Below are 14,115 nucleotides of genomic sequence, written 5' to 3' on the forward strand. Positions count from 1 at the left end.
TGACCTTGCAAGTCATTTTCCTTTATTGTGTTAACATATAATGAAATTCCAATTCCAAAGAGACATATATGCAGAGCAGACAGATGCAGAGTCTGGTATGCAGCAGTGAGAACCAGGCAGGAAGTGGGTCTGCCCCCTCTCCCCTCCAGGCTTCTAACCACCGCCCAGGCAGAAACCGAGCAGCTGGGAATAAGAGGGGTCAGTCTCACGGTCCAAGGAGTAGCCAGAGACATGGCCTTGGTTGCCAGGCCTGGCCAAATCATTAACTAGCTGTGGGACCTCGGGCCTCAGTTTCCTTATCTGTTAAAAGGGCTAGAAGTCCCTGCTAGGGAATGGAGTGTGTAGATGTTGTGACGGGTTGGTGGCCATTAAGGGTCACCTGGTTGTCCTGCTGCTTTGGGATAAACTGCAGATTGAATCACTTGGGTTTTGTCACCATCGTGGCTCCAGGCGTGCCGGGGGACCTGCTCTGGCCCTGTGGGATTGAAGAGACCAGGTAGATGGCTGCCCCTGAAGCAGACCCTGCACTCTGAACTGTCCCTGGGCTGCACTGGTAAGCTACCTCATCAGGCCAGGGCTGACTGTCCCCTCCAGGTAAATGACAAGGGAAGGCTGTGCCTGGGGCGACACAGGGAGCCTGTGCAGGTCTCCCAGCTGCCCAAATGCCTCCAACCAGGAGTTTAGCAATAAGGGGGGCAGGGATCTGCTCCTCCTCTCCCCTCGTCGTTAGCTGAGGGCTTGGAAACCCTGCTAAGAGTCCAGCAAAGCCCATTCGCCTCTGTGGGCTGATCCGCACCACGGTCACCTGTCCTCAGGCTTAGGGCTTCAGACGACCAACTGCCCTTTAAGAAACACACACCTGCATAAGCGTGAGCTGTGTCTACACCGGCAGGAGGAAGTGGAGAACCGAACGGTGATCGAGATGATGCAACGATAGGTGAGAAAGGTCAACTAAAGCTCAGTGAAGAACATGGGTATTCCTCCTTTGCGCGCCCGCCGGCCTCATTCCGCGATAGCAGACCCTGTCCCCACTGCGTGGAGGTCAGCCCTGCTCCCCCGGGAGCCCTTCTCATGGCCTGGACTGCCTCTGCTTTGAAACATGTATACATGTGTCCCTGTGTTCACACAGGTGTCTACGATAGCTACACATTTGGGAAAGAACCAGGGCAAGTGGAAGAAGGGCTGCCCCATACTACATCTTCTAGAACCCACGGAGTATCTACACTTACAGAACAGAGAGGCCTCAGGCCCGTATGGCTCTCCCTGACCCTGCCACTTTACAGATGGGGTCACTGAGGCCCCGAGACATGGACGATCCCAAGGTCGTACAGCGAGTTTGGGGGGTGGGGGGTGCAGGTGGAGCCAGAAGCAAGCCAAACTGCAAGAATGAAGCCTGTGTGCCACTTGCCCCCCACCCCTGCACCTCCTGGGATCTCTTCCCCTCAAAGCACCCTTGGGGACAAAGTGCATGTTTGGGAAGAAGGAGGGCCATGCCCAAAGGCACAAAGCAATAACGGTGGCGCCCCAGACACCTGCAGCAGGTGAGCTGTTGAGCAACTCTGGGATGAGAGGGATTTTCTGGCATTCCTTCCATCACACTCTGAGGGGACACCTTAGCAGAGTGGGTCCCTCTCTTTCACTTCCTCCGTGGCTTCAAGGGAGTGAGTGGTTGGTAAATCTTGGTCCTCAGGAAGCCCAGAGGCCAGGAAACAGAGAAAGAGAAAGAAAGTGACAGAAACAGCCCCAAATCAGGCTTGACCACGCAGTTCTGGAGGATCTTTGGGAAGTGACGGTGGCCAGCCTGTCAGAGTGTCTAAGACATGGATTTCACCCCTCCCCTCCCTCTGCCCGCCCCTGCCCCGCCCCCGCGTGGGTGCCCGGGGCCAGGGCCTCTCTATTTCGGCTTCATCTCCACCCTGGAGTTGATGTCGTCACCATCCAGGTCATACTCCTCCACCTGGCCGCTGGTCCACACCTTCACGCGGTCTGTGAGGTCACTGCTGCGCGGGGCCAGGATGAAATCGTAGATGAGCACAGCCAGGGCTCCCCCGATGAATGGCCCCACCCAGAAAATCTAGGAACAGAGAGGGCATGCTCAGAGGGCGTCCACTGAAAGCCTCCTCTCCTGGGACGCCTTTCCTGAGTCCGGGGGGGCGCGCCCCCGCCGACCCCATGGCATGGGTTCTCTCCCACCGGTGCCTGGGTTTAGAGGCAGGCGGTGTTGAACCCCAACATCCCGATTCCAGTGCCCCCAGAGCTGGTCCAAGCCAGGACTGTGGTAGCGGGCATCTCCTTGCCTTTATGTGCCCCAACTCAGGGTGCCTGGTGTGACCAGACCAGCCCCTTCTTCAGGGTGGCCACGGCCCCACCCTCCCCAGCTTTGGAAGGGCCACAGGAACATCTAGTTTGATCAAAGGTTGGTCTGAGACAGAAACATCCACAGTAAGAACAGCTATGTCCATGGAGTGCTGACTCTGTGCTAAGCTCAACCTATAGGCGGTGAGGCCACTTGTCTCAGTGCTACCCCCAGTGGGGGGTGCTACGATGCCCCACTTCACCGCTCAGGAAATGCAGGCACCACGAGGGCCAGGAGCCCGCCCCAGGTCACCCTGAATGGGGTGCCGCTGGGATGCTGGCAGGCAGCAGCCCAGCCTGAAGTCTGATCCCACCACCCCCATGTCAGGCCTTGGTTTTCCAATTTCCTTGGCCCTGTCTGTCTCCCACAGCCTCTGTGATGAGGGAGGACGCTGCAGGGTGGAGTTGGAACTGCCATTCGGCACCTCCACTTCCCAGGGGATGGTGAGACCCCTTACCCAGTGGTCCTTGAAGTTATGAGTAATCACTGACGAGCCAAAGGACCGGGCGGGGTTAATGCCACAGCCTGTGTAGTCGATCTGCAAGGGGAAGGCAGAAGGGGGAGAGCCAGAGAAACACAGACAGAGGGAGAGGAGGCGAGGCAATGACACACAGAGAGAAAACAGGGGGGTAACAATCAGGCTCAGAAAGAGGGGCACACTGACCCAGAAAGAAGGTCAGGGGGTCCCTGTGCTGCCCTCTCCTGAGCAGGACCCTATCCCCAGCCCCAAAAAGCTGATCATCCCACCCCCCTACCCATAAGAGGGTACCCCGACCACCTCTGCCTGGCCCTGTTCTCCCCACCCTACCCCCAGCCAGGAAGACCCCACACTCACCGCGAGCAGATGTCCCAGGGCCACAGAGAGGCCGATGGCGAGGGGGCCCGAGCCCCCGAGATCACGGCGCCTCCTGTCAGTGGTGGCCAGCACACAAAGCACCAGCTGCAGGGTGCCGATGATTTCGATGCCCAGGCCCTGGCCAGAGTTCACACCGGGGGCCAGCTGTAGGAGAGAGGGACAGGGAGGTTGGGTGAGTGGGCAGAGGAGGGACTCTGTCTGAAACCCGCCCCCCGGGCCCAGGCAACTTGGTGTCCTCAAAGCCCATGACATCAGCCCCTGGCTAGGCCCAGAAGGGGCCAGGCCCCTCCCGAGAATACACCTCTGGTAGTGGACACCAGGCTCTGTCCCTTCCACGACTTTGAGGAGGTGCCAGCTCAGCCCCTGGTACCTGCCTCCTCCCTGCAGCACTCCGCCTAGAGGCCAGAGAAGCCTGGGGTGAGGCAGGGCATCTGCCCACCTCCAGCCAGCCAGAGTGCCCTGCGGGTACCGAAGGCATAGGCAAGGGGCAAGCCCCACACATGGGAGGAGACGGTCAGGGATTCTCAACCCTGCAGGGAGCAGAGAAGCAAATGGCCGGAGACATTGCTTCACACCCCAAAAGTCCAGAACATTCCACCCCATCTCCTGCTGCATCTACAACTCCCAGAGTTGAGAAGGGTCTTCCTCAGTTAGCTGGCCCCAGCTCCCTCAGTCTCTCTCCCTGTTCTGGTCTCCCGCGCTGCCCTGCCCTGTCTCCTACCCACCCTCTGTCTGTCTCTCCCGGTTCTGTGTCTCTCCCATTTCTTCTCAGCCCTCCCTACATTCCCCTCCCTCTCCCCCCTGGAACGCCCCCCCCCCCCCCCCAACTCCCTGGCCACATAGGCCCCGCCACCACCGTCTGGCTACCACTTGCTTTTGGGCCACTTTTAGAAACATGAGTCATGGAAAAAGAAGGGAATGGGAGCCGTCCTGAGGTCACCGGAGCCCTCCCTCTGCAGCTGCACCAGGGAGACCCCTCCCCGGGGACCCCTGCACCCGCCCCTTTGTGGGGGTCCCAGGGGCCAGGGGCACCCGTACAGGAGAGCTGGGCCACGTGAGCCAAGGCTCACTGGCAAAGATGCCTGGATGTGGCCATGTGGGCTGTCTTCCCCCAGGGCAGGGCTGGTGTGCCCAAATACGCCTGAACTTGAAGCCTCATCCTGGGGGCATGAGGGGGGCATCCTCCAAAGCCAGAGGGCATTTTTACAAAACTCTAGGTGGGGGGCCCTCCTCCACTCCCACGCCCAGCTTTCTCAGCCCCACCCTGAGGCCATCTTATAAGAACAATTCTCTTCCCGCCTTTGTCTGCAGCCCTGGGTCACAGGGAAAGTGACTCACATCCCCTCCCCTGTGTTGCAGCCCCAGATCTAGGCCTTTCCTGGCCGACCCCAGAGCTTTGACCCCTCAGCTCAGCCAGCCCGGGGGGCAATGCCCAGTTTTGTTCCCATCCCTGTGTTCAGGTCCTGACTCTCCTACTTGTGCTGCCATGGCCATGGCCTTTCCCCAGTCTGACCCTCAGTTTCCCCATCTGTAAAACAGCTTTTCCTGCCCACCTTCCAGAGTGGCCGGAGTTTCAAAGGCAATGGTGGGGGGTGTCTCGGGGCATCTGGAAAGGGCTGCTGAGGCAGGAGGGATCAGGACAGTTGTGGCTTTGTTCTGGTTCTTTCTCACCTTATCCCCAGGACTGGGGGACAGCCAGAAGGGGCGGGGCCCTGCACAGGGTTGTGGAGGCTGGAGCGAGGCCTGCCTGGAGCCAGGACGAGCTCCGTGGAGGTGAGGTTGGTGTGACCGGGCCAACTTGTACAGATGCCCGTCACACTCACACCTGCTGCTGCCCTCCTGCTCTTCCCGCTCTCTCCTCTGCTCCCCAGCGCCAGCCTAATTGCTAGCTGGCCGGAGTCCTGAAACCAGGCCTGGCATGCTGATTAATGGAGCCATCGTTCTAAGTGGTTTCTGCCTCCTATACTCCCCATTCCCCACCCTCTCACAGACTGGGCCTGGGCGAGCTCATCTCCTCCCCCAGTTCTTAACCAGGTCTGAGTACCCCAGGCCCTGCTCTGCCCAAAGGCATGCCTTCTCATGCAAAGTGAGCAGAGCACAGGAGCCGGGGGCCATGCCCAGCACTCTTGAGTCCACAGGAAGCAGGAGAGGAGGCCACCCGCCCTGGGAACTCTGGGTTATACCCCCTTCCTGACCACCCAGGGCGTTTAGCTCAGAACCACGCAGGATGATGATCTTCCTCTCCCGATACCCATCACCACCACCACTAGGAAGCCTCCCCTGATTGCTTCAGTATCTACTGGCTACTTCTGCTTTAACCACCAACGCACTTGTGTGACTTACATCTGGAAAAACTTGATAATTCAGAACTGAAAAGGATAGTTAAAGGTCTGTTGAAACTTGATGTCCAGGAAAAGTAGGTAAACATTCAAAACATGTTACTGTTTACAACCCATTCAATTGGAAACAATTGCTTAAATAAGGCTAATCCCAGTTGTGGTCACTTGGTGTTGGGAAAAAAAAAAAAAAATATGTCTGCACATCCCCAGGTAGTTTTGCCCAGCCGAGGCTTTATATTTCACTGATTAAGCCCCCTTCCAAACAACAACAACAACAACAACAACAACACAGTTTTATGAATATAAGGATAAACAACAGAATAATCCACACATTTAATGTGAAGTATCAGAAAGACGCCAGCTCTGCATTTTCACATCAAATCCATTTACGCCCACTGTCAAGGCCCAGTTCAGATCCCACCAGCTCCAAGAAGCTTCCTCCTATCCCTGGCTGAAATTAATTTCTGCTGCTACCCACTCACGCTGTTAACCCTCCTTCCTCCTCTGTAGGTCGTCCAACCCCTGGCCTGGGAGCTTGGTGAGGACAGAGTAGGGAGACCTTCCCATCTTGCTGCCCAGGCCTCATAGGGGACACTTGCTGCATAGCGACAGAAGTAGCAGATGATGCTAATTTTCCAGAACTTCTATCCTCTCTAGAAGCAGCCTGGACGGGAAGCTCTCTGGTCCAGTGCTAGTTTATTTGCTTTGTGGCTTGGAGACCAGAGGCCAGTCATTAGTTTTTGTGGGTCTTACAGGGCAGCCATGCAAGCCTCTGTAAGAGAATGGATGAGGAGGCTGAGTCCCAGGGACGAGATAGCAAAGCCAGGATCCTTGTCCCAGCCAAGGGTCCTGATGTCTACACGCCCAGCCAAGGGACCTGGCTATTCCCAGCTTGGTCTGAGGAGCAGGCAGAAGATGGCTGTCTAGCTGCCAGTGTGCCCCAGCACCCAGGAGAGGGTGGGGTACAGGGTTGACCTGTCTAGACAATGGGTCCCTATAACCATCCCTGCTGCCCATGGACAGACTGACCGAGGTAGCTTCCTAGGCCCAGGGCCCCAACTTGACCTGGGCACCCTGGTGTCCCACCCTTGGGGAACAGCAGGCACCAGGCCTGGCTGCACTCTGAGCATACACTCTCAAAGAACAGGGGAGGGGAGACATCGAGGCCTGCCTTGCTCACCCACTGCCTCCAGGACTCAGCACTCACGTGAGGGGGACCTCAGTGGGTCCCTTGTGTTACTCCTTCATGGATATTCCCGTGTGCATGTTCCTGTGGGTATCCACGGCTGTGTGTGCCTCCGTGTATGTTCGTATATTGGTACCTGCAGGATCTGTAGGTGACCAGATGTGTCCGGGTGTGACTCTCTCCTTTTCCTTTTCATGAGACATTAAGAGGCTTATTACAAAATAATTGAATGAAAAAGTCTATCAGAGAGCTACATAAATTCGAAACCTGTATGCGCCAAACAACATAGCCTAAAAATAAGCGACAGTTGACAGAATATAAGGAGAATTTGATCAGTCCACCACCAGAGTGAAAGAGTTTAACAACCCTCTCATAGAAACTGATGGACTGAAGCAGTCAGACAGTATAAATAGCACAAACAGGAAGGATTTGAGCCACATAATTAACAAGTTTGATTTAAGGAAACTCTGTAAAGCCATCCACCCCAAATTTGAGAATATCCACTCTTTTTCAGCCCGTGTGGACATTCAGACGAACTAGTCAGGTATTGGCCAGTGAATCTCAACTTTCTCTGAGAATCCCTATCACACAGGGTGCCGCCTCTTACCAAGGTGGGCCCTGTGCATCTGGGGGTCTCTGTGACATGTGGCCCTGTATGGCCGTGCTGTGTGTCTGATGGCATTTCTGAGTGTGCAGCCCTGTCTCTTTGTATCACACAGCTACACACAGGGTCCACTACTTGGCTGGGGAAAGGGGAGGAGGAGGAAAGGAAGCCCCCTTGAGGGACAAAGAGTCACAGATCTCAAAGGGCCCTTATTTGCCCCCAGAAGCCATTTAATCTTCCTGACAAGAAACAATACACAAAGTAATGGCTTCCTCCTTCCCTCCCTCCTTCTTTTCCTTACTCCAGGGCAGTCCCCATCCTCCTGCCAGGGAAAGGAAGAGGCTCCATTGAGGAGCACTTACCCCACCTTCCTAGGATCCCAGGGCCCGAGTGGAACCACCCAGGCTTGAGAATATGCTCTCTACACCCACATGTGTATGCCCCTATGTGCCATGTATGTGTGTGTGTTGAGGGGGAGGGGACGTTAGTGAAGTGTGAACACGTGCACTTTAGAGAAGCAGAAATAACCCAGGGCTGAGAGGCAGGCTGGGGGCATGGTCCTGCCCTGCCGTGATCTGCTATACAACCTCACAATCTCAATGCCTCTGTGGCCTCAGTTTCCTTATCAGTAAAATGGAAGCCTCGGCCCAGATTTTAGCCCCGGACAGTCTCCAGGATTCCTCCCTGCCTGACATGGGACCCCTAGCCCCAGGACCCACAGTCACCCTCCCGGCCAGGATCCTGAGTGCAGGATTCCCACAGAGCCATCTGACCTGGGGTCCCAATACGGCACACTGCTGTACCCCCACACAGCCAGGTGCCCCCAGAGCTGGCTGCAGGCAGATTCTACTTGCACACCTAACGATAGGGAGCTTACTGGCTTGGTGGCAGCCCCTTCCTGATTAAAAATAAAAATTGCTTCTTTGCACTGAGCAGACATCTGCCTCTCTAGTTGTCCTGGTGGTGGAATTTCAGGCACTGAAAGGAGCTGCTAATGGGAACAGGGCATTTTCCAGGCTTTTCTACCATTTTTGAGTTGGGGTTCTTAACTCCACAGAACTGCAGCTCCTTGGTTACATAAAGAGAACCCCTCACTTATCCCCCTAAGCATCACTGTGGGCAAGGAGCCCCCCACACACACACACACATCCCTGGGGAGAGGCCCGGGGCTGAGGGGACAAAGGCCATGACAACATTTTCCTGCCGACACCTGCGAGTGTGTTGGCTCAGCCCCAGCTATTCAGGAGACCCCAGACCCACTGGCGCTTCCAGAGGGCAGGGACCATGGCCCCCAGGGAGGCTCTACCAACAAGAACAGAGGGCTCCTGAGGAAGCCCTGAGCCAGTCCCTGAGGGGTGGACATACGGCACGTTTAAGCCACCTGGGGAAAGCCCTGGCGGCTAATGCTGAAGGAACCCTTGCTGAGTGGGGCCCTAGAGAAAGTGGGGAGCACTCTCTGGGACTGAGCTCAGGTTAGAGGGCCCTACAGGCAATTGGCCCGCAATGAACTAATGGCTCAAGGTGTGAGAGGAAGGCTGTGACCCAGGGGCGTGAGGGTGAGGCGCGTCCCCTCAGACTGAGGCACTCCAGCGGGCCACGTCCCCTCTCGTGGCACTGCCCCTTCAGACGAGGATTCGCAGAGCGAGCCCTGGTTAAGGCCAGGTATTGGGGTGGGCAGCCTGGGGCTGGCAGGGCTGCTCCGAGGGCCCCCACAGGGGAAACAGCCTCAGAATTTTCTGTGGCGAGGGAAGTCTCCACCACAAAACTCTTGCCTCTCGATGCCCTCCCCCTCATCTGGTTCTGGCTGGAAACAGTAATTATATGTCCCAGCTGTGGCACCACCACCCAGCCCCCAGCCCCCCTCTCTGGGCACATCCGTCTGAAAACTGGCTTTCCTTTCCCCAACCCACCCCCAGCTCTGGAGGAGGCAGAGGGGCCCTCAACCCTGGAAGAACCGGTGGCCCAGCGCGGGGGTGGGGGGGAAGGGGGCCAACAGGGAAGGGACAACCCTCTGGCTCTGTGGTTGGGGAAACTGGGGAAGGGGAGAGTTTAGGGCTGAGTCCAGGCCCAGGCCGTGACCTCCCACGGCCGCCTTGCCTGTGCTCACGGCCTGTGCCGCCCTTTCTCTGCCTGCAACCCCCTTTGCCTGCCTCCACATTCAGGTTCCCCATGGAGCTTCCTCCCCGAAAGCCTTCCAGGCCCTTCCCACCGCTCAAAGGCAGAGAGGTTCCTTTGCCGCTCTGACAGTCCCAACACCTCTTATCACACCTGCCTCCTGCCCCATATCGTGGGCAGCTGTGCGCAGGGCTTATCTTGCTCGCCAGGGTCTGCCAAGGGTAGGGAGCTGGTGACTCAGCCCCCAGCTCAGCCCCCAGCAGCCCCATTTTGGTTTGCAGGGAGCATGGGTGAGTGAGCCAGAGAGGGGAGGAATAAAAAGAGCCAGCTAACAGTCAGGACTCCCAGGTCCAGGAGCATCTTGCATTTTCCAGAGCCCAGCCACGCCCTGCTGTGTCCCTATTTCACAGACGGACACTGGGGCCACACAGGCGAGCTTGTTGGCCTGAAGCGTTTCAGTGTCTGACAAGGACAGAGGGAGACGGGGACACCAACCCCTGCCTCTGAGACTGTCACTTTGGGCCTAAATTGGGGTTTGGCTCTTAGAACCAGCCAGGATCCTATAGGCTGGACAGAGGCCCATGGTCTCTCTAGGGTGCATCCCAAGTCCTGACTCAGTGAGAAGAGAGTTGTCCCACCATGCCACCAGGGGCACCCCCTGACTCACTCCAACCACTTCCTGCCTCCTTTCCCTATTTTCCTTTGAAATCTCCATGCCAACAAAGGGCCCCACCTAGGTTTGGGCCAGGGTGGGGTCCGGGGCCCAAGGGGCTATGGGAGCCTCCAGCAAAGCCTGGGGGAAAGAATGTGTCACTTGCTGCCTAGACTGGTCTCTGCCCCTCTCGAGGCATTGAGGCCGCCTGCCGGGTCCCTTCAGATCCCTTCAGATCCCAAGTCCGGTGTCCCAGAGGAGGCCTTGAGAGAGATGCTTTCTCTGTTCCTAGGCCTAGAACTTGTGCTTCTGGACCCCAAACTTCCATTGTGTGGACAGGAGAGTGCCTGCACCCCACCCCAACACTCAGTACCCTTGTGTTCAGTATGGCCCCTCTTAGGCTCCTCGTAGCCAGACCCTCCTGGGAAGGCTGATAAACTCAAGTCTGCAAAGTGAGCTTGCTGGTGGTATGGGCAGGGCCGAGAGAGATCTAGAGACCTGGGTTCCTTCTTGGAGTCTCAGGGTCCTCAGCTCCAGTGAAACTCAACAGGTGAGCAGAAGCAGGCCTTGAACACGGTGTGCTTGCCTCTGAGACCAGGGCTGGCCCCCGCATGAGCTTATCCCTTTCCCCCCACCTATCTGCAACCTGCCCAGCCCAGGCATCTGGGTAACTCTGCAAAATGGAGGTCAGAGAAGGGAAGGGACACTGGATCAGGGTGTGGCCAGATCAAAATGACACCGTGGGTGCCCACCCTCCCCCACATCTGCCCGTGATGCCTGAGTTAGAGCGCAAGGTCTGACAACAGATGCCTGTCCTGCCTGTCCCTTGAGAAGGAGGGTCAAGAGGGGGCAGAAGGCCTGAAGAGATTCAACCCCTCCCCTGCGAGGCCCTTTTCCCCACCCCACATCGCGCCCAGCCCAGCCCTAGTGTGAACCTGACCCTACCCAGGGGGCACTCTCCGAAGTCACCTGGCTCTGCCCCTCTGGAGAGGCTGAGGCTTGGAGGAACGTGGCCTGCCAGAGTTCTGCCCCTTCTACCCACCTTGGCCACGTCTTCCCTGACTAAAGTCTAAACTCCAGCCTGTAGGCTAATCTTCAATCTTGGGCTGAGCCACAGTTAGCTCCTCGGAGGGGGCTGGGTAAGGTGTCACTGTGACACAAGAAGTGCTAATTCCCCGGTGGCAAGGCCATGCCCTCACCAAGCCTCCCTCAGCTGAAGCGCCCGGGTCTGAACTTCGGCTTGGAAGCGAGAGAACGTTTGCTCTATAATCACCCGCCGAGGAGCCCTTGGCCGGCTCCCTCGCCGTCCCTACACCCGCCTGCCCTGCCCGGGCCTGGCCAGCCTCCTTTCTGTAGATCTGATTCCTCCTCTGTGCTCCTTCACTCTCCCCTTCCCTGGGACGGCACCCTCCAAGCCTTCCTCAGCCTCTCTCAGGCCAGATTCCCCCCTGCTGTGGCCCAAGCCAGGTCTGAGTTTGCACTTGGCTGAGGGTCTGGAAAAGCCCAGGTCCGCGACAGCAGGCAACTGCCGCCAACGGCCAATTAGCTGTGCTAAGCGGCCCGGGAGGAATGCTTCTCAGCAGCTGCCACCCAGTCGCCAACCTCTGCTTACCACCAGCGCCCCCAGCCCAGGCCCCACTCAAGCCAGGAGCAGTGGGCACACACAGGTACACGCACACACCCCCACCCACTCACGCAGTGGCCCTAACTCTCCCAGGCACGCTTCTAGACACAGACGCACGCGGGGGCACACAAGCTTACACAAGCTCAGAGACCCATGCCAGCATCCACGTGCACACACCGCTCACACACGCACACACACACATGTGCACGCGCCATGCCTCACAGTGCCCGGAGACAGAGAATGGAGCCCAGACAGGAGGCAAGATGTCCCCACGCTGGCCGCCACCCCACACTGCAATCCAGGAAAACCACCTGCAAACAGCCGAGAGAGTGTTTTGACCCCCGGTCTTTGTCCACTCCCTGGGGACCAAGGAGCAGGAGGGGCTTTTTCCTTGAAGGCAGTTCGTTCGGGGCCCTGTGTGACCGTGGGGCCGCCCACCTGGGTCCTGCTCACGCACTGGCAGACCTGACACGGACATGCCCGGCATCTAGGTCAGGGCAGCAAAGGGACAGCGGACAGCGGCTCCTGGGGGCCGGGCTGTGGGAAGAGGGAGCTGGCTGCACAGGCAGAGCGGAGGGGGGGCCGAGAAACTACAGCTGAAAGGTGTAGCACCGTTGGCCCGAAGGTCAGCTGCCTCCAGAGCTTATTCCCCACAGTAGGTGCCCACAGGGGACATTGGCAAGACTATTGTTCTCTGGGTCTCGGCTTCCCACAGTGCCTGGCAGAAAGCAGGCTCTGGGCTGCAGGTGTAGCTGAGCACCAGCCCCAGCTCCGCATGACCCCCAGAAGCCTCTTGTCCCCTCGGCTCCTCAGTGTCCCCATCTGCACAATGGGTGGAGGGGGAGACCTATGCCATCTCTGCCCCGTTCCAGAGCCCTGGTGCCTGGGACGACCTCACATACCTCGTTTCGGCCGAGCGAGTTGTCCGGCAGGGAGGAGGTGACGCCCGAGAGGATGGCAGTGGCCACGATGGCCCCCACGCACTGGGCGATGATGTACATGATAGCCCTGAGGATGCTGATCTGGCAGCTGAGCAACAGCCCCAGCGTGACGGCCGGGTTGAGGTGGGCGCCACTGATGTGACCCACGCTCTGGGCCAGGGTGGCGATGCTCAGCCCGAAGGCCAGTGACACCTTCACGTTGTCCTGGGAGGCACCTGCTGTCTGGTTGTTCTTCACCGGGTAATTGAAGCCCAGGGCGGAACCGATGCTGATGAAGACGAAGAGGGTCATGGCCAGGAACTCGGCCACCACGGCCCTCCAGAAGAGCTTCTTCTTGAACTCGCTGGCCATGCTGGCAGGGGGCTTGGCTTGAGACCGCTGCCTGGTGCTCGACTCCCTCTGAGAGCTGAGCCACAGCCCGGGCTGGGCCTATTTATAGGGCCCCGGGGGCAGGAGAGGAGGGGGGGAGCACAAAGGGAGGAAGGCCTCTCCTCGCTCCTGGCCCGCCCCACGCTGCACGGGCCTCCTCTCAGCGATGGATGCAGACACAGCGCTGCTGTCGGCCTGCCAACTTTTTTCCCTCCCTCCTCTCCCTCCTCCCTCCCTCTCTCCCTCCGCCCTCAGCCCTGCCCAGCCCAAGGAGGCAGGCAGGAGGCAGCCACTGCTCTAATAGGCTTTGGGAAATTCCTCCAAGTTGGCCCCACTCAGGGGGCCACAGAAGTCCAGGTGTCCTTGCCCTACGTGCAAAGCTCAGGGGGTGCCCGCAGGCAGAGCCAGGAGCACTGGATGGGGCAGGCTGGACTCAGCAGGTGGACGGTGCCTTCCCTGGAGGCGGGGCGCCATGATACTGCTTGCCTGGCATCCCCATCCCATCCCAGGGTGGCGTTAGTCTGGAGTCCCCGGGTCCAGGGGTCCCTGGGGGCATTCTGGGCCTCCTGCATCCCAGACTAGGCCTGGCCACTGGAAGTCACTTTAGGGATGTCCCGGGCCCCAGAGCCACTGGCCAGGTCCAATTGATGGGGGCTCAGAGGCATTAAGACTCACAGAGAGCTTGTCTGTGGCCCACCCTCCACTCTGGGGTCAAGGGCAGGCTTTGGGGGCCTTCACGCTTCTGGAGAAATTTGAACCAATGATTTCAGGGCAGGTGGGGAAAATGGGAGCAGTCTAGGACTTTCCTCTCAAAGGCTGCAAGCCGGCAGACCACTGGGGAGAGAGAAGGGACGGCAACCTAGCCTGGAGACAGGAAGGAAAGAGGAGAAAAGACACAAGATAAGGGGAGAGGCAGAGACACAGACTGAGAAGGGAAGACAGACGGACAGACAGGGGAAAACAGAGGGAATGAAAAAGTAAAAGGGCAAGTAGAATCCCAGCAAAAGTGGAAGTGAAAGAGAGACATCTCCAGGCCAGGCCGAAAAGGAGAGACAGACAGGGAACACAGAGGG

General features: G+C 58.2%; 1 protein-coding gene across 1 annotated transcript; it reads right to left on the reverse strand.

Moving 5' to 3' along the window:
- On the reverse strand, positions 1 to 13,103 carry AQP1 (aquaporin 1 (Colton blood group)). Its single transcript, XM_040472326.1, has 4 exons — positions 12,635 to 13,103; positions 3,192 to 3,356; positions 2,814 to 2,894; positions 1 to 2,074 (listed from the first exon to the last, which is right to left on the reverse strand). The coding sequence occupies exons 1-4, from the start codon at positions 13,022 to 13,024 to the stop codon at positions 1,895 to 1,897; spliced, it is 816 nt and encodes a 271-aa protein (XP_040328260.1). The 5' UTR covers positions 13,025 to 13,103; the 3' UTR covers positions 1 to 1,894.
- Positions 13,104 to 14,115: the final 1,012 nt, after the last annotated feature.

This window comes from Herpailurus yagouaroundi, unplaced genomic scaffold (assembly GCF_014898765.1).
Source record: "Herpailurus yagouaroundi ecotype Mexico unplaced genomic scaffold, PumYag 100, whole genome shotgun sequence".
NCBI classification, from domain to species: domain Eukaryota; kingdom Metazoa; phylum Chordata; class Mammalia; order Carnivora; family Felidae; genus Herpailurus; species Herpailurus yagouaroundi.

What these genes read in the sequence shown, in the direction of transcription:
- AQP1 (XM_040472326.1), bottom strand. Translation starts at nt 13,024, where the DNA reads ATGGCCAGCGAGTTCAAGAAGAAGCTCTTCTGGAGGGCCGTGGTGGCC. An exon ending in CCCTGGGACATCTGCTCGCG is followed by an intron (nt 2,895 to 3,191) that starts GTGAGTGTGGGG and finishes TTCCCCTTGCAG; the next exon opens with ATCGACTACACAGGCTGTGG. An exon ending in ATAACTTCAAGGACCACTGG is followed by an intron (nt 2,075 to 2,813) that starts GTAAGGGGTCTC and finishes CTCTGTTCCTAG; the next exon opens with ATTTTCTGGGTGGGGCCATT.